This window comes from Sitophilus oryzae, unplaced genomic scaffold, assembly GCF_002938485.1.
Source record: "Sitophilus oryzae breed Bouriz unplaced genomic scaffold, Soryzae_2.0 scaffold_172_pilon_pilon, whole genome shotgun sequence".
Classification (NCBI taxonomy): Eukaryota; Metazoa; Arthropoda; class Insecta; order Coleoptera; family Curculionidae; genus Sitophilus; species Sitophilus oryzae.
Genome location: NW_022146424.1, coordinates 4,238,384 through 4,259,812, shown reverse-complemented (window position 1 = coordinate 4,259,812; position 21,429 = coordinate 4,238,384). Strand labels below are relative to the sequence as shown.

General features: G+C 30.9%; 1 protein-coding gene across 1 annotated transcript in view; it reads right to left on the bottom strand.

The window, feature by feature from the left end:
* Positions 1–21,429, bottom strand: part of LOC115881733 (probable cation-transporting ATPase 13A3) — a 29,671-nt gene that overhangs the window by 5,281 nt on the left and 2,961 nt on the right. Inside the window, exons 3-13 of the mRNA XM_030899352.1 lie at positions 12,858–13,081; positions 8,920–9,095; positions 8,715–8,861; positions 4,330–4,534; positions 4,051–4,276; positions 3,536–3,712; positions 1,687–1,814; positions 1,429–1,629; positions 621–806; positions 206–568; positions 7–148 (exon numbers count right to left, since the gene is read on the bottom strand). Coding sequence (XP_030755212.1) covers positions 7–148; positions 206–568; positions 621–806; positions 1,429–1,629; positions 1,687–1,814; positions 3,536–3,712; positions 4,051–4,276; positions 4,330–4,534; positions 8,715–8,861; positions 8,920–9,095; positions 12,858–13,081 — 2,175 coding nt within the window. The remainder of the gene's footprint in view (positions 1–6; positions 149–205; positions 569–620; positions 807–1,428; positions 1,630–1,686; positions 1,815–3,535; positions 3,713–4,050; positions 4,277–4,329; positions 4,535–8,714; positions 8,862–8,919; positions 9,096–12,857; positions 13,082–21,429) is intronic.

Below are 21,429 nucleotides of genomic sequence, written 5' to 3'. Positions count from 1 at the left end.
GATTACCTGTAACCATTGTAACCCTGATGTTGGCGTTATTTAGAGCTTGAATACAGGAGGTAGTATCAGGTTTCAGTCTATTTTCGAAGACTAAAAGTCCTAAGAAGTTTAGATCTTTTTCTATGGACTCCCTTTGGACTTTTTGAACCTGAAAAATAAAGAATATTTAAACATCACAAAAAAAACTTACAAATATATATTATACTTTGGTATAGTTCAGCTTTAACTTTTTATGAGCTAAAGCAATCACCCTATAGCCTTCATGGGCGTATTTTTCAAGGACATCATGGAAATCTGGAGGCACGGTCTCTTTTTTAACCAGATCTAAGATTTTTTCGGGCGATCCTTTGCAATAATACTCAAAATGAGAACCGGTCAGTCTTCTGATAATAACGCCCATTCGTTGGGCGCTACTTGAAAATGGAAATTCCCTTAAAATACCTATTTCCAAATTGTCTTCTGATCCATGCCCTCTTGGAGGTTTTAGCACTGTCGGATAAATGATATCAAACTTGTTTGTGTCAGCTATATCGCCGTCATCGAGTGTCCAATCAGTTGATTGGAACATCTAAGAAAATCCATATTAGAAAATAAAACTTTAAAAGTAGTTGAGGTCTTACTTTTAAATCAAGAGGATCGCCTACAATATTCTTTTCTATAGTCGTTAAAGAATGACAACAGACTAGACCATATAAGAAAGTGTCGTAAGACAAAGTATTGACAGTAGTGACGGGTGATTTAAATGCAGCTTCTGAAACTGGTACGACGCAAAGTAGATCTAGACCATCTTCGGTTAGTGTTCCAGTCTAAAACAAATTGAATATTGTAAATAATTTAAAATTATTCTGCAGGTTTTAATGAATATAACCTTAACAAGAAAATATAAAAATAAAAATAGGTTTTACATAAAAAAAACTAGGTTTAGAAACAAAGAAGACAAATTTCTCAGTGTTTTTCAACAAAAAAAGACCACTTCAAGGGTCAAATGCTTTTGGTTAGTTACAGAAATTTGTGAACAAAAGCCACTGAAAATTTTCTCCCAGTTTTTTTATACAGACGGGTTATTATCTATCTTACTGTTGATGATTTATGATTATTTAATTATTGAAAAATAACAGTTTGACGAATAATTGTTAATCATCAATAACAGTACGTTTTTAATTTTACTGTTTTTGACAAAATGTTATTCCTAACTAACAGTTTGTCAACATAAACGTCAAAGACAGCTGGACAATGACGATGATAATTTTAGCGTCAAGCCCTAGCCTAGAGGTCATTAATTGGTTCGTGCTCTTCTTTATTCTTTAATAGCGCTTACTGCCAGTTGGCCTGAAGAAGGTTGTAATTTATTTTTATAATAAGTCTTCGATGCCGTTTTTTTTTCGATCCTACGTTATTAAAAAACTAACTAAATACAAGTGTATTTACCTTATCAAAGCATACACAGTTTATCCCACCAGAGACGTTGATACTTCTTGGAGAAATACAAAAAATCTGATTCTTTTTTAACCTAATTTGTGCGTAAAAGCTGCCCACAGTCATAGCTGCTGGAAGGGCAGGTGGAACCACAATAGTAATCAAGTCCAAGGCTTGGAAGATAATATCCCTAGCTGAAGTTCCTTTTATAATCTACAAAATCAAATAAATTGTTAATTTAATGAAATAAATGACATGTTTTATACATACTTTATCAATCACTGTATATATAAAACCGATTCCAGCAACGATCGCCAAAAATATTACGAATTTGTAGGAGTCTTTTTCAAAACGGAAATCTACAGGTGGAGGGTATAAAATACTTCTCACTAAGCTCCCTAAAAAAGAAAAACGTATTAATTAAAAACAGGCTATAGTCTGTCTCTTTGAATGTGGCAGACAAATTTCGGACGTCCATTGTCTTTATTTATTTTGATTTTTGATTAACACATTAAATGTTGAATTAAATAATATTAAAACGGAGTTGCTTTAGAATGGTTAGTCGAAGAAGTCCCTAGACAAAATTGTATCAAATGATAAAACTGACTCAATGGTTCATCAACCTGACTATTCCATATGTAAAAGGAACATCAGAAAAGATCTAACAAGAACAAGGCCGGAATCATTAACACATCTACCAGGTACCTTGTGAATGCGGTGAGCCATACATTGGAGAGTGGAGAGACTAAACGTCATGCGTCATCTAAATGTACGACTTAGCGAGCACAAAAAGCATGTACAAAAAGGTGAAACAATGAATAAGTCAGGTATTGGGGACCATGTGTGATTTGTATACAATATTATATGTATATATATATTAACCTAATAGGACTGCTCATTCAGCCAAAAGTGTCCGCCAGGTGCATGCGAAAACTACTCGCTTTGTGACGTCATTGTAGTCCTTGTCATGGTTATTAGTCCTTATCCGGCAACCAATAATACATACACGTGCATTATTGGTTGCCGAATGCAAAACGTTCATTATTTAGTTTATTTATTTAAACACCTTATATGTATGCAGTATAGAAAATTTAACCTAATAGGACTGCTCATTCAGCCAAAAGTGTCCGCCAGGTGCATGCGAAAACTACTCGCTACTCGTCATTGTAGTCCCTTGTCATGGTTATTAGTCCTTATCCGGCAACCAATAATACATACACGTGCATTATTGGTTGCCGAATCTAAACGTTCATTATTTAGTTTATTTATTTAAACACCTTATATGTATGCAGTATAGAAAATTAACTGTATAAATCGTGTTAAATACTCGGATAATGCATTATTAAGAACAGCAGTTCCCAGCATCACCTTTTGCAAGCATTCTTTTTAGAGTACTTCCATATTTTGCTTTAAAATAATTAATAAACAAAATCGTGGGCACTTAGTATGCACTTTGTCACAATCCACAACACAAAATGAACGTATTTATACACTCTATAGCTCTAAAACTTTAAAGACACCTTTTTCACATTTAAAATTGACAAAATAATTAACTCAAAATTTCTCAGCTGTTATTTTTATAAGTTTACCATAGGCAACTAATAATACACACTATCATGACAAGGCCACGAAGGCTTTGGTAAGGACTACAATGACGTCACAACTGTCAGCTGAAGCGCGGGAAGAGGCGAACGTACGTCTTATGGGGATGAGCAATCCTATTAGTTTACCGTTCTTGGGCTGCACCCAACTTTTTCACGGTTTAATTTTTTCTGGCTATAGTATAAAAATACTCTGTAGATTTACGAATTAGATTAGTTTACACTTGATAACGATATTCAAAATAAATAAAGACAATGAAAGTCCTTTAGTTTCAGGCTATAGACTATCTATTATTATATTTGACAATTGACTAAAGTAAAATATTTCGGCATTGAAATTAAAATTAAACAGTTAGTAAGGAATTGAAATTGATTTTGGATAATGAACTCCATGATATACAGTGTTCTACATAAATTCTCCATAAAAATATTATAGCAATTTTAATTTTTCTCCATGACTATTGATTCTGTTAACTCACCAGAGTTAACCTAACGTAATTTTGTATTGTAATACTGACCTTTAGCTGTAGAGAATCCAGTCCTGATCACAACGGCCAAAACTTTCTCATTTCCGAAATTTCGAGTTTGTATAACTTCAGTACCACAAAACAGAGTATGTCTAGCATGTTCTTTAGGATCATATATCAGTCTTGAGAGATTAGGCAGCGAAGTTTTTGTAACTGGAACACTTTCCCCTTAAATAAAAATAAATGTTTATACTAACGTATGAGCGAAAAAAAAACGGCGTCAAAGACGGTAGGGGAACGACAATCGATAATTTTGGCGAGGTCAATCTCTAGACGTCGTTTACTAAAAATTGACATAAATCTTAAGGCCAACTAGCGGTAAGCGCCATTAAAATATAAAGAGTATGGAACCAAGTAAATGACGTTAGAGCTTGACCTCGCCAAAATTATCATCGATTGTCATTCTCCAGGCATTCATTGACGCCGTTTTTTTCAATCATAATAAAAACAGAGGTAAAAAAACGAATCATTTGTATTTCAAACAAGTTTTAAAAAATATAGTTAACCTGTTAACATAGACTCATTCAAAATGCAATTTCCTGTCAATAAAACGGCGTCGCATTGCATGGTACAACCAGCGGCGGGGATCTCCAAAATATCGCCAGGTACCAAAGTGTTTGTAGGAACAGTTTCTGATATGTAATCATTAATTTCAGAATTACTTGAGGAAGGTTTTCGTAAAACAATACAATTATCAGCGGATCCAACGGTGCTCTTCAAATTCCTTTCATTCTTTAAAAAAGTATGTTAAAAATAGCAGTTTATTTATTAAAACACAAACTTACTTGTCTAGTCTGTCTCACAGTTAAAGCAATACCAAACACTGACATGAACATGATAGCTGCAGCATAGTAGTAGTACTCGTCACAGAACCACAATATAAAGCTGAACAATTGAAAAATATAGAAAGGATTTAGAACTTCCAAAAATAAAAGCGTTAGAATTGAAGAAACTTTTACTGCAATCACGTTTGGACCATATACATATCTCCTGAAAACCGTATTTTTTAAGTTAATAACAATCATATTTATATATGTGATAGCAAATAAACTTTTAGTTACGTCATCGAGGGCGCGATTTTTAAATTCGTTGTTGCCAGACATTGTCATTCGTTTTGACACTTTAGTTTTGTATTACGAGATTTTGGTTTGTGTAAAATGTGTGTAACGAAAATTGTTCTTTTAGAACCTATTTTAGTGCGAAGTGTACAAGATAACTTAATAAACGCTGCAAAAAATTCATCGCAATAGAATATTTTAATCGGGAAAGCGGTAGTAATGGCCCTTTATGTCAGTGCTGTTAATTAGGTGAGTTTTGTTGATGTAAATAATAACTGTTTAAATCTTTATAATTAATTCATTTTTGTTTCCTAGAATATTTTGATTAAAAGAAAATATGTCAAAGTCGGCGACGCTGTGCCGGTAAATCTTAATCACTTGACTAAAAGTTTACATGCTATGATCCATAGTAGTTCTATGTTCACGGAATATTGGGACACCCCGTATATATAAAGAATAATAAAATTATATAAGGATTCTTGCCACTTAACTGCTTATATAGAAATTTAATTCTACGCAGTGTTTGTCATAATGTGGATCAACCTGCTCTCACTACCGGTTTCGGAGCCCTACTCCATCATCAGGTGAGCTTGGGCAGATCCACAAAATGACAACCACAGCGCAGAGATAGTTAATTCCGTTCCGTAAAGTTCGGTTAGATATTAAGTCCCGAACGGGAGTATATAAGCAGTTAAGTGGCAAGAATCCTTATATAATTTTATTATATACCTATACTGCAAGAAATTTGTTTTCTATTTTATAATTTGGCTTGTCTGAAAAAAAGCCTTTTACTATCGATAGTTGCGCCCCGGTGCGGTGGTACGAAAGTATTACCATTGCACGCAGGCCGCTATCTCCCGTTCGGGACTTAATATCTAACCGACACTTTTCGACAAGTCGGAATTAACTATCTCTGCGCTGTGGTTGTCATTTTGTGGATCTGCCAAAGCTCACCTGATGATGGAGTAGGACTCCGAAACCGGTAGTGAGAGCAGGGTGATCCACATTATGACAAACACAGCATAGAATTAAATTTCTATATAAGCAGTTAAGTGGCAAGAATCCCTATATAATTTTATTATATACCTATACTGCAAGAAATTTGTTTTCTATTTTAGATAAAGAATATTTTTATTGTATTTTTGAAGACCTATTACTGACCTTACAAAATTTTCATTTGACGTTAAAGGAAGATATTTATGGAAAACATCACAAGGAACTCCACCGTCCAAGCCTGCCAACTTAACAAATTCTTGCTTGTTGCTCTCGTATATATAGTGCACTTTCTTCACAGTGAACATTAATAATCTAGAAAAAATATCCAATATTAGAAAATAGTAGAAAAAAATCGAAAATTTAAACCAACTTGTCAATATTCCGGAATTCTCCCTTTTCAAAATGAATGGACAAAGATGGGCAAGCAGGAACTTCTTCAATGTTTAAAACTGTGTCATCTTTGTGCTTGGATTTTTCAATTGATTCTGACGTGATGATTTTCAGTTGTTTGATATGGTAAATTTTATGTTTACCATTATACAACTCCTGGAAAAGCAAAAGTATGCCTGATAATTTTTAGGTACATGTTGAGTTTTTTTTGTTGAATTAATATGTATAGCCTGTACAAACCTTAGACTAAGGTACAAACCACCGTTCAACGTTACGTTATTATTATTTATCTAGTATATTATATCCGTAAGTATACAGGGTGGTCCGAACTGTATTCCGGAAACTTCGGCAGCATATTCTGCAGATAAAATAAGTAAAAAAGTTCTTGTAAATGTATGTCCTAAAATGCTTAGTTTCGGAGATACGTAGAAGTTCCATTTTTATTTCGATTTATTACAAATAATTTCGGAAGTAACGTCAATATTTGGATGAAATTTGGTGTCTGGGAGTTTTTTGTATAATAAATTTGATTTTGATGTAAATATGACTCCTACTTGTAGAGGGCGCCACCTACATATTTTTAACTGGTTTGAAGAGTAATAACTTTTCGTCCGTACCTGTATAAAACTACTAAGTAAAAAATTATACATTTACGACGTTTTTAACATAAAAAAGGTCTCTTAATAAAAATCGCTACGAGTAATAGTTCTCAAGATATTTTAAATCAAAATTATCAATACCTGTCATTATTAAAATCTTACTTAAATCATAAATTTTAAATGTTTTTGTGCCAAATCATCATCAATTATCATTTTTTCGAAGAAAATTTTATAATTAATTTAAAAAAATAATTTTTTTCCAAATTTATCATTTCAGTCAAATAACTATCTACTCAGCATGCATGACATGTATTGACTACTTCCATTCTAAATATCTCGAGGAGAACGATTTTAATATAGAATAACGATTTTTACCAAGAGATATGTTTTACGTAAAAAATTACGAAAATATATATTTTTTCACTCAGTAGTTCTATACAGGTACAGACAAAAAGTTATTACTATTTAAAACAGTTAAAACACATGTACGTGGCGCCCCCTACAAATAGGAGTCATAACGACATCAAAATCAAATTTCTCATGTCAAAAAACTACCAGACACCAATTTTCATCCAAATGTTGACGTTACTTCAGAAATTATTTGGAAAAAATCGAAATAAAAATGAAACTTCTACACCCTGTATCTCCAAAACTAAGCATTTTAAGACATACATTTATAAGAAGTTTTTAAATTCTTTTTATCTGCAAAATATGCTACCGAAGTTTCCGGAATACAGTTCGGACCACCCTGTATATGATCTAGGATTATATCCCTTTTTGAGTGCCTGAGATCAATTCCAAAAATAATAAATTAGGATTGATTGACGTATTCAGTCTTTTATGACAGTCTCGGTATTTTTTTACTTTATTCGATAGAAAATGACACTCTGAACAAAATGACATATGATAGGTCAACTTTTGACCTTTTTGAATATGGTTTATTTGAAATAACGACAATTTGACTCGAAATACCAAATGTGTGGTACCAAATTATTCGTAAAAAATTGCTTTTTTCAAATAAACTAATGAGCCGCCCAAGTTGTATTTGACAAAAATTGAGTTATGTGATTAAAAATACGATTTGGGTATCTTTTAGCAGGCCAGAAAAAGGCATGAAAAGAATTCCAAGGCTCCTTGATTAATAGTTTTAACACAGCCATATCCACTCTAGATTGAAATTTAAAATCAAAGATGGCAATTTCCAGTAAAACAGGAAGTGACAGAGACTAATTGAACATCAATCAATCCCGATTTATGTCATATATGTACTAACATATCTTTATCATAGTATAGACTTTATCCATCTCAGAGAAATAACTAAAGAGCTTTCAATAAAAATAACATAGATTTGAAACAATTTGGCTATTATAACTCCTCTAATTTTACTTTATATTCCTCTGAGATATCCATGGTACAGCTCAAATACGGTTCATATCAAATAAACTTTTAATTAGGTCATCGAGGGTGCGATTTTTAAATTAAGTGTTGCCAACCATGGACATATTCCGCGCCAGTTACGTATTGTCATTTTGTGGATCTGCCCAAGCTCACCTGATGATGGAGTAGGACTCCGAAACCGGTAGTGAGAGCAGGTTGATCCACATTATGACAAACACAGCATAGAGTTAAATTTCTATATAAGCAGTTAAGTGGCAAGAATCCCATGGTACAAAGAAAACAAGGTATGATCGATAGCGGCTCCAATTTCGTTAAGTTTGCGCATACCACCTGTGACGTCATACGCCATACAAAAAAATATCCATATTGTTCAATTGCCACTAATAAAAAGAGACCTAAAATAGGGAAGAATTAGGACATAACCCCAAAAGTTGTGTCAAATCATCGCGCTTGACATTTGAAAAATTATTTTCACATATTGACACAATCAAATTTCACAGATGACACAATCTGTTTGACAATTTGAAATTGGCGCGCAGAGCTTGCCGACCAATGGTGCCGTTTATCACCTGTGACGTAGTGACCAACCTGCGCAATATCATACCTTGTATTCTTTGTATCATGCAAGAATCCCTATATAATTTTAATATATAACTATACTGCAAGAAATTTGTTTTCTATTTTATATAAAGAATATTTTTATTGTATTTTTGAAGACCTATTACTGACCTTACAAAATTTTCATTTGACGTTAAAGGAAGATATTTATGGAAAACATCACAAGGAACTCCACCATCCAAGCCTGCCAACTTAACAAATTCTTGCTTGTTGCTCTCGTATATATAGTGCACTTTCTTCACAGTGAACATTAATAATCTAGAAAAAATATCCAATATTAGAAAATAGTAGAAAAAAATCGAAAATTTAAACCAACTTGTCAATATTCCGGAATTCTCCCTTTTCAAAATGAATGGACAAAGATGGGCAAGCAGGAACTTCTTCAATGTTTAAAACTGTGTCATCCTTGTGCTTGGATTTTTCAATTGATTCTGACGTGATGATTTTCAGTTGTTTGATATGGTAAATTTTATGTTTACCATTATACAACTCCTGGAAAAGCAAAAGTATGTGTGATAATTTTTAGGTACATGTTGAGTTTTTTTTTTGTTCAATTAATACGTATAGCCTGTACAAACCTTAGACTAAGGTACAAACCACCGTTCAACGTTACGTCATTATTATTTATCTAGTATATTATATCCGTAAGTATACAGGGTGGTCCGAACTGTATTCCGGAAACTTCGGCAGCATATTCTGCAGATAAAAATAAGTAAAAAAGTTCTTATAAATGTATGTCCTAAAATGCTTAGTTTCGGAGATACATGGTGTAGAAGTTTCATTTTTATTTCGATTTATTACCATTACACTTAATTTCTGAAGTAACGTCAATATTTGGATGAAATTTGGTGTCTGGGAGTTTTTTGATATGATAAATTTGATTTTGATGTAAATATGACTCCTACTTGTAGAGGGCGCCACCTACATATTTTTAACTGGTTTGAAGAGTAATAACTTTTCGTCCGTACCTGTATAAAACTACTAAGTAAAAAATTATACATTTACGACGTTTTTAACGCAAAAAAGGTCTCTTAATAAAAATCGCTACCAGTAATAGTTCTCAAGATATTTTAAATCAAAATTATCAATACCAGTCATTAAAATCTTACTTAAATCATAAATTTTAAATGTTTTTGTGCCAAATCATCATCAATTATCATTTTTTCGAAGAACATTTTATAATTAATTGAAAAAAATAAAATTTTTCCAAATTTATCATTTCAGTCAAATAACTATCTACTCAGCATGCATGACATGTATTGACTACTTCCATTCTAAATATCTCGAGAAGGGTTGCTCATAACGATTTTCACCAAGAGATATGTTTTACGTAAAAAAATACGAAAATATATATTTTTTCACTCAGTAGTTCTATACAGGTACGGACAAAAAGTTATTACTATTTAAAACAGTTAAAACACATGTACGTGGCGCCCCCTACAAATAGGAGTCATAATGACAACAAAATCAAATTTCTCATGTCAAAAACTACCAGACACCAATTTTCATCCAAATGTTGACGTTACTTCAGAAATTATTTGGAAAAAATCGAAATAAAAATGAAACTTCTACACCCTGTATCTCCAAAACTAAACATTTTAAGACATACATTTATAAGAAGTTTTTAAATTCTTTTCATCTGCAGAATATGCTACCGAAGTTTCCGGAATACAGTTCGGACCACCCTGTACAGTACATCTGCTGGATCTGTGTCTATGAAAGGAATGCGGACAAAAAACATTTAAATAAACAGAAATATATTTTATACGTCGATTTGACGAGTGCGTCACCGCAAATCGCTCCGCCCACTCATTTTATTGGCTACTTGCAAATTTGTTGAATTTTTATTGATGGGACGCGTCGTCTAATTTTTTACGAAAAACATCGAGAGAATATCGTTTCCCCTCTCACGGATACCCCGTAGCCACAGAACGGACAGACGTACTGTATATGATTATATCCCTTTTTGAGTGTCTGAGATCAATTCCAAAAATAATAAATTAGGATTGATTGACGTATTCATTTATTGTTTTCAGTCTTTTATGACAGTCTCGGTATTGTTTTACTTTATTCGATAGAAAATAGGTTTGTTCTCACAGCGTGTTCCCAACATGTTTGTGACTTCTTCCAAACCGGTGTTAATGCGCAGGTCTCAAATAATGCAGTTTCTTGTCGATTTCAAACATGTTTCAAACTGTCTGTGCGAACAGCGAATCCCCTACTCTTCTTTTTTGATCTAATAATACCACTAATTTTAACTCCTACGTAATACCGAATAAAGAAGAAAACGAACAGGGAATTAATAACCAAAGATATCTTTTAATATTTTTGGTTTTGTTCTTTAATGTTTTAATGTTTTGTAATTTTGATTCTTGGGCCTAACCCGTTCCTCCATCAGCTCTTCTCGGTCTGTCTGTATCCGAAAATCCGGACGCCTCAGATTCTTCGGAAGATTCAAAATCGCTCATTTCATTTCTTTATTTTTGAAGAATAAAACACTAAACAAAAACAACACACGTTTTGTAGGTTAAGTTTACCAATTAATGACGTCGGGTCGCAATACGCATGCGCCGGACACTTTACTTGCAAAAGATCCGCGAACAGGTCTGACTGTCAGCTAACAATCAGAATTTTCTGTGCGAACAGCGTACTGTTGGTTGGAAACCAATCAAAAATTTCTGTACGAACGCGTTTTACCCTATTGCGCATGATTATCTGTTGGAAATATGTTTCTTACAGCTGTGAGAACAAACCTAATGACACTCTGAACAGAATGACATATGATAGGTCAACTTTTGACCTTTTTGAATATGGTTTATTTGAAATAACGACAATTTGACTCGAAATACCAAGTGTGTGGTACCAAATTATTCGTAAAAAAATGCTTTTTTCAAATAAACTAATGAGCCGCCCAAGTTGTATTTGACAAAAATTGAGTTATGTGATTAAAAATACGATTTGGGTATCTTTTAGCAGGCCAGAAAAAGGCACGAAAAGAATTCCAAGGCTCCTTGATTAATAGTTTTAACACAGCCATATCCACTCTAGATTGAAATTTAAAATCAAAGGTGGCAATTTCCGGTAAAACAGGAAGTGACCGAGACTAATTGAACATCAATCAATCCCGATTTATGTCATATATGTACTAACATATCTTTATCATAGTATAGACTTTATCCATCTCAGAGAAATAACTAAAGAGCTTTCAATAAAAATAACATAGATATGAAACAATTTGGCTATTATAACTCCTCTAATTTTACTTTATATTCCTCTGAGATATCCATGGTACAGCTCAAATACGGTTCATATCAAATAAACTTTTAATTAGGTCATCGAGGGTGCGATTTTTAAATTAAGTGTTGCCAACCATGGACATATTCCGCGCCGTGCTGACTAAGCTGAATTTAAATTTCCCACTTTTTAAGCTTTTACTACTCTTTATTACCAGCTAAAATAGCACATACTATCGTATTTAATTTTTTCGAAAAAACGCGCTATGTTTGTTAAATTGTAAGGAAGCGCCCTCTAGCGTCTACGTTCAAAACATTATTATTGATATTATTATGGTATAATATAGAGTAAGAAACGCTCTTTTAAACGAGCCCTCGTTTGTTGGATTCTGATCATCCAGTCCGGAGTTATTAACATTTAAATAAAGATAGATCTAACCTCCCCCCTACCACTTTATTTTAGCAGAAATGGGAAAATGGTTCTAACAAAAAAAATCCGAAATTTACTGAAGATTATGAAGCTATTATTTATAGTACTCATTATCTAGGCAAAATTCTGTAAAAAATCTATTTTCTTATTTTCCATAGCAGTTGCGCCACCTAGCGGCCGTTTTAAAAACTTGAAAATAATTTCCAGCAATTTCTCATAGCCCCTTTAGTTATAAATATTTTTTCCGTAAGCCCTATGGCTAATACTTTCCGAGATACAGCCGAGAGCTATTAGTGGGACACCCGGTACAAGATAACTTAATAGCCGTAAAAAACTCATCGCAACTTTATTAGAATATTTTGAACGGGAAAGCGGTAGTAATGGTCCTTTATGTCCCTTAAGTGCTGTTAAGGAGGTGAGTTTTTTTGATGGTAAAGTTTGAGTTAAAAGTGGGCAACGTTGTGCCGGTCAAGCTTAATCACGTGATTAAATGTTTATTTGGTATGAACTGTAGTTTAATTTCCATTCGGTTACACTGTATATAAATATGTACGACAAAATATTAATAGTATAAATATAATAATAATTTACCACTACAAGTATTTTTTCAGCCTGATTGATCTTGCAATTGACACTAGTAGAAAACAAATACAATCTCGGAACCCAATGATAAAACAGCCTCAGCAGACCGCAAGTTAACACAAATCCTAGATAAGTAAGGGCCGTCTTTGCCCTACTGGTTCGGTAGTAATGTATTTCCATCTGATCATCTTGATCCTTGTTGATGAACATCTTCTGTTCATGGGAATGTGAACCTAGAATAAAACAATTGTGATTTTTCTATGGCTTTTCGCGATCACTTTTTACACGTTCTGATTCAAAAACCGAAAAATGACTATGATAAACAGAAAAGTAAATATGTACTGATTGTGTAGAAGTGAACAATTCCTTTGAAAACAGATAAGTCTAGTGTAATTGTGACAGACGATAATAAGGTTTTACACATTAAATTCTTTTAATAAAATGTATCACTAAAAAAGGATTAATTAAAAAAAAAATACAAGATTTAGTTTTTGATCGATAAAATTTCAATATGAATTATAATGTAATTTTCACTGTAAAATTATTTCAAATGCATTTGTATTTTTTTAATTTTGTTTTAAAATTTAATAAAACAGATAAGATCAAAAGATTGTTTCCTTTTTTAATGTATGACAATTATCAATTTTAAAGTTGCTTGAGCTAGATTTAATATAGTTCCCCAATATGTTTGCAGTGTATGATTTATTTTAGTAATAAAAATTACGTACACACACTCAAAATTTTAAATTTTACGATTTTAAATCTCAAAATTCAGACAAGTGGCAGTTATCTTGTACATGATTACAAAAAAATCTAGATTTCAAAATTGGATTAAAAGTTATAAAAAAAACAATTTAAAAAGTGGTTTAAACTAGAATTTTGATATGTAAATAAAATGTTAGATATTTGCAATATCTGATAATTTAATCAACATATATTTAGAGCATTATGTACTTAAGCTAAGATGCAGGTTTATTTATAAACGGCTTTAAAATATGACAGAAAAGTTTGATTTGTATATATTATCCTATATGCTCAGTAACTTCAATTACACAAAAGTAAAATATGTATATTTAAATAAGGACTTATTTATACTATATTTACTTAGATATAATAATAATAATAATAAGTCTTTATTGTAATCCATACATAAAATAAGAGTTACAAATGGTTATGAAAATATACCAGCCTGGACACTTTATCTACGTGGTCTGTATTTTAATGCATGCGACAGAGATAAATATAAATAACCGGTTGACAGACAGAGAGACAAAATAAAAAGCGGCAAACAGTGTTGCCGGTTTTTACGGGTGTAGAAAAATTTCTGTAGAAAAAACAATTATATATTTTAAAAACGTTCATGTCAGACAGAGAGACAAAATAAAAAGCAGCAAACAGTATTGTCGGTTTATGCGTGTGTAGAAAAATGTCTGAAGAAAAAAACAATTATATATTTTAAAAACGTTTATGTATTCTTCTGAAATGAAGTTAATATATCTAGGTTACATATTATAATATATTACAGCTTTAGTAAAATAAATACTACTAATTGTGAAAAATAAAGTTCCAACCCGATCGGTATCTAGTATTTTGATTTTAATTGTGAATTTACAATATATAGTACGATCAAAGAGTTTTATGATTAAACTGGCTTTGGATGCTGATAGCACAGGCTGACAGTTAAAAAAAATCAATCAAATCCTACTAAAATCCCCCCTTCAAAAAATAATTATTTATCTGTCATTCTCCAAAGTCTGCTTAATCAAAAAACATTTTTTAAACGTCACGAAAGTATTAATTTTTGCGACGTGATTGACGATATAAAAAATCATTTTAACGCCTAGGCATAAAAGTATGCACTTTCACGCAAAGTACAAAAGTAGGAAAATATATTATTAAACTGACATAAAGTGTCAATTTCAACGGATGTTACCATAGTTTCTCGATATACAATTTCTTACAAGGTATTACTTTTAAATATTTTCATATTATTTGCAACGTTTGAAATTGTTTAAATAGTTATTTGTGACGTTTGAAAAAAATAGCATGTTTCTATTTGGAGTAAAAATGACTTTTTTGTACCTCGCCTGTAATGCCTCGTAACGTATAGCCTCGCTACAAAAAGTATCATTTTTACACCTAATAAAACAATACATACATACAATATACAGGGTGGCGCACCTCATTCGCCTCGGTTGATTATACGAAAAGGGTAAGATGTAGAGACAAAATATTTTATAGGTATATGTGGGGAGTCAATGTGCACAATTTAAAATTATTTTGAAATATACAGGGTGTCTCAGAACTATGATCCATACCAAAGTTATATTTTTTCTTATGGAACACCCTGTATTTTATTTCATTTTTGGATTCTTGGGCCCAAAAAAGGGCATTTATTATAAGGGTTAAATATGTTTAAAATCATTGGTTTTTGATATATTTACAGATATTTAAATATGCATGCTGCAAAAGAATTGATTATCAATACCCTGTACATTACTTTTCAGAATTAATTCTTGTGGTGGGTTTAAAGGCAAAGAAATAAACTTTACTAAAAATGTTATTGCTTCCTTAAATTTATACAGGGGTGCCAAAAATTAGTGATCTATTTTAAGGATTTATTTTACATAAAAACTTTGTTATTTCAAATGCAACACACTGTATTTTTTTAAATAAATCGAAGCAGATTTAAATGCTTTTTCAAACTATATTAGGGTTTCCTATACCTATCTATCTCAGATTTTGAATAAAAAGCGATTTTTAAATAAAATGGCAATCAAGATGGCTGGTATCGCCATGGCAATTTTCTAGTAACAGTTAGTAACTATTTTCAAAATCGACATTAGTTTATAGACTTTATTTAAATCTATACCAGTTTACTTTTATTTAATTGGCCTATAATAATTTAATAAATAATATTTATTAATATGTATTTATTATTCTATCAAGAAAAACGAAGAAGTAATTCTTTGTTTTATTTTACGATAACTTGCAGATATATGAATTTTTTATAAAAGATCCAATTACGGCAAATTCAATTTTTTCACTTCCAACGACAGGTTTCTGCCAAGTAGGTTTTTTATAAACAACACTACCAACTCTGCGAAATAGAAAATAGGACAAGTAATTTTTCAAAAGAACGCTTATCAGGAAGATTCCTATTTGGATATTCCTGAGCATTAGGCTGTTGAGGTCGAGAAATAATATTCCTCACAAAATAAAATCACTAGTAACATATCCATTCGTTCCACCAGCAGATATGGCTTTATTTTTTTTTCATAAAATTAAGAATACTTACTTATTAAACAATTGTGGGTAAATTTTAGTAAACTGTTTAAATAATAATGTCCATACAGTAATGTCGACTTTGAAAATAGTTACTGTCACTAGAAAATTTCCATGGCGATACCAGCCATCTTGATTGCCATTTTATTTAAAAATCGCTTTTTATTCAAAATCTGAGATAGATAGGTATAGGAAACCCTAATATAGTTTGAAAGAGCATTTGAATCTGCTTCAATTTATTTAATAAAATACAGGGTGTTGCATTTGAAATAACCAAGTTTTTATGTAAAATAAATCCTTAAAATAGATCACTAATTTTTGGTACCCCTGTATAAATTTAAGGAAACAATAACATTTTTCAGTAAAGTTTCTTTCTTAACCTTTAAACTCAGCACAATAATTAATTCTGAAAAGTAATGTACAGGGTGTTGATAATCAATTCTCTTGTAGCATGCATATTTAAATATCTTTAAATACCTCAAAAACCAATGATTTTAAACACATTTTACCCTTATAATAAATGCCTTTTTTAGGGTCCAAGAGTCCAAAAATGAAATAAAATACCGGGTGTTCCATAAGAAAAAATTTAACTTTGGTATGGATCTTAGTTCTGACACACCCGGTACATTTCAAAATAATTTTAAATTATGCACATTGCCTTCCCACATATACCCATAAAATATTTTGTTTCTACATCTTTCCGTTTTCGTATAATCAACCGAGGTGAATGAGGTGCGCCACCCTGTACTTTTGTCATATACAGTATGATTGTAAAACAATTTTTCATAAGCCCTAAACTCACAAAGTAATATAACATGAATATAACCCTTTTTCTTTCAAAATTATCAAAAATGATGTTCTCAAAATCTAAGAAAAAAACTTAAGTAACAGATCGACAGAAAAAAGAGATGAGACTTGTAATCTTTAGAAAAATAAAAATTGAATACATTTGCAACCAACAATACAGGTAAATTAATGCATTATATCACTTTATTTTAACGGGTTAACATAAAGGCATATGGATATATGAAGAAAACACTTCAGTTATTGATTTGAAACCACATACAGTATATTCTACAAAGAAAATAAAATATCACAATTAGACTCCAAAGGAAAAAAAACAAGAGCCTTTACGAAATTTAAATTATTCGTAGGAAATTCCAGTTCATTACACATTATCGTTGAAAACCATAAACAAACTATAAAACACAAAACCTAGCCTCTATTTATTTTTTATGATATGTAACCACACCATGATGGTTCAATTAAACTAGTTGTTACCTGATGGTACGACCAATAGGTGTCCAGCCATATTTGCTTTATATACAGCTTACATTTTTATACACAAAAATATATTAGTATACCTACATAAATTTTAAGTACGCACTTATTTCTAAATAATAAAATAGGTTTTAGTTGTGTCGTTTGAAAATTTAAAATAAGAATAATTCTTATAACGATTAGTCGCGCTTATAACAAATTGTTTTAAATTGTATAATCTAGGATGTAAAATAAAAAAAATATGCACACGATCATATCAAGGACATAATTACGTGATTTAAACAGTAATTTTTCATTCATTAAACCAGTAATGTTGCGATTACATGACATTAAATACACCTTTATAAATTTGCAAATATTTTTCTTAGATGAGTTGTGAGTAATTTGATCGATCCTCTTTGGGTAAAAGATTAAAGATTAGTGTCAATTATTTTTACAGTCTTTAAAAATTATTAAATAAGAAAGATTATAGGAAATTATTTATTTTGCAGGCTTCACAGGGTTCGTTGAAATTTGTACTGTCTATAGATAGAATTAAAAGATAAATGGCGCCAATGTACAGAGTGGGTCAAATTCGACGCTTTTAAATGGAAACACCCTTTTCTATAGGAGATAGACAAAAACTAATATCGGTGTCTGGAGTTCAATTTTTGTCAAAAACATGATGGTGAAAACCGCACATCGATATCTGTTACCGTTTCGGAGTTACGGGGTGTTTTTCAAAAATATGCATTTTTAACAAATCGCTGTAACTTTTTTGGTATGGAAAATTTTGTATTTTTATGAAAATATTTCCAAAGCACCTTTTTACGTAGAATTTAATGGTTTAAGTATAATTTTTTTAAAACTAACAATTTAAGAATTATCAACAGAAAATTTGATTTTTTATACGGGACACCCTGTATATTTTTAATTAACTAAAAAGAATTTAAAATTACCTTTCCAAAAATATAGCACACTTGATATTTTGTTATAATCCCCTTCGAAATACAGAATTTTTAAAAGTTCGCCACTTTTAACTAGTAGGCTTTGGACCCCTCATTGATGATATGCCCTTAATGGAACTCGAAACCATATTTTTCCAGCAAGACGACGCACCGCCTCTGAACGCTGAAGTTATCAGCAAATTTCTACAGCCAATTTCAAGAATAATTGAATAGCTGACCAAGAACCCAGCCGTTGGTCGACAGTTTTGCGAAAAAAATTGTTAAATATTTTTCGTAACATTTTCCGGGAAATTTAGAAAAAAAACATTTTAGAGCCACTTGTTTAGATTTCTACGGTGTATCTAAATCTTGCAGTGTTGCCACCTCCTACATTATCCATATTCAAGATATTTGCATTCACTGCAATTTTAAATTTGTACACAAAAATTACGAGTATTAATTCTAATCATATCAGTGTCTATTTCTAACAATTCTAGAAACACACCACATTAATTACTTTTAAGCATACCACATTTTTATATTTATTTTTAATTATACTTCAAAAATAACTCTTAACATTGCCATATGACGAAGTAGTTTCAGTAAAAAAACATTCTTTTAAATATTTTGCTTGTATTTACCCTTTCAATGAGAACCAAACTGGGTAAAATTAATTCTTACGAAAATCGCAAAAATAACTTTATTTAAAACTAAATTTAATAAAATAATTCACTATATTATTCATTCTGAGATCACATAAAAGAAAATACCAACATATTTATCGGAATTCACTATTCGGAACGTCATCAAAATCAGACAAATAAACTGTATACAAACGACACGCAACTCATTCCAGGGATTTCAGATTTCGCTAATTATAGCATCTGTGGCATATACTTCTTTTGACTATCTGGCAACACAGGGCGTCGAATTCGCTTAATAACCGATTATTGCCAGCGGTTCTCAAAATGTTTTAACATTATTTATATGTGTCATGTTATGTTTTGACATTGACTTTAAAAATTTTAAAGTTTAACTCAGTTATTTTTAATTTATTTTAAAAAATGGTAAAGAGAAAAAATGTTTTTTTGGCCGGATCTATCACTCCTTAAAAGATCTGCACTTATTTCTGGGACACCCGTATAAAGTCCGCATCATATACTGGGTGCGTGGTGCGTCTCAAAAGTGGCTCACCCCTAAACTTTTTCTATTTTTTTAGATAAAAAAACGAAATTTGGTATGTTAGTATATGACATAAATTAGAATTGATTGACGTATTCAATTGTTTTCGGTCACTTCCTGTTTCACCGGAAATGACTACAACTTTTGATTTTTAAATGGTACCCTCGGTATTTTTTTACCTTATTCGATAAAAAATCACATTCTGAATAGAATGACATATCATATGTCAATTTTTGATATTTTCGCATATGGTTTATTTGAAATTGTAACATGCGGTTCATAACAACAATTTGACTCGAAATACCAACTTAGAAAAAAAATGGTTTTTCCAAATATGCTAATGAATCACCCTCGTTTCGTTTGAAAAAATTGAGATATGATTAAAAATACGATTTGGGCATCTTTTAACCGGTCAGGACAAGATATTAAAAACCAAATTTATTTTTCCAAAGCTTTTTGATTAAAAATTAGCGTTTTTGAACATAGTCATGGCACTGTAGATTGAAATTTAAAAAACGATTTTTTATTAACCGAGAATGTCAAAAGGTGACAAATCATATATCATTCCATTCAGAATGTCATTTTCTATTGAATAAAGAAGGTATAGGGGTGAGTAAAAAAAATAAAAAAGGTATAGGGGTGAGCCACTTTTGAGACGCACCCCAGTATAGGATTCTTTATTTATTGATTTAGGTAAAATTTGACTTTGGCGTCAGCCTTTTCTTTAAAATAGATTAAAAATGACAACAAAATTTACGCTGTTAGTATTTGTCAAACTTGACACAAAAAACTAAATGGCTAAAAAACCTCATTATTAATTATCAGCCATCTACATAGACAAAGAATAAAATTTTGTAATTTTTAACCAATAGCAGGCGATTCTCGAGGTAACAGCGAAAATAGTCGATTGGAGTCCCTCTGCTAGTCAAATATTTATCTAATGGTCATATATTCCTTTAAATTTATTGAACCAATTTATAGTTTTTATAGAAAAATATATTTAGTTGTATAAAATTAGACTAAAGTGATGCAAAGTATGAATAAATTTGCTTAAGCAACTACGAAATTCAAATATGTACATCCTGGGGACTTATTTGCATAATAAAAAAATTGCTTTTAAACCTGGTTGTACCCTAAAACCAGTATTAGACTATAAAATTTAGTTGTCAAAGATTATTTATAAAAGATCTTTGATAAAGGATTTTACTTATTTTATAATTGACTTATTTTATAAAATATTGTATTTTAGACTGCTATAAGAATATAAAATTTCTTTGTCAAAAATCGTTTATAAAAGGTCTTTGATGAAAAAATTACAATAATGTAGTATACAATATTTTATAAAATATGTAACTATAAAATATGGTATATTACACTGTCAAATTCTTTATCAAAGATCTTTTATAGATAAACTTTGACAATTTTATAATCCAATAGCAGTCTAACACTGTCAAGTTGTTCATCAAATATCTTTTATAAAAAATCTTTGACAAATTAATATTGTAATGTACAATATTTTATAAAATATTGTATAATTATTAGGCCGCTATTACTATATAAAATTTCTTTGTCAAAAATCGTTTATAAAAGATGCCTGATGAAAAAATTACAATAATGTGGTATACAATACTTCATAAAATATGTATGTGTAATATACAATATTTTATAAAATATTGTATATTACACAATACTTATATTATTACTTATATATTTATACACACAATATTTTATAAAATATTGTATATTACACTGTCAAATTCTTTAACAAAGATCTTTTATAAATAATCTTTGACAAAGAAATTTAATAGTCTAATAGTAGCCTTATATTGTCAAATTGTTCATCAAATATCTTTTAAAAGAAATCTTTGACAAATTAATATTGTAATATACAACATTTTATAAAATAT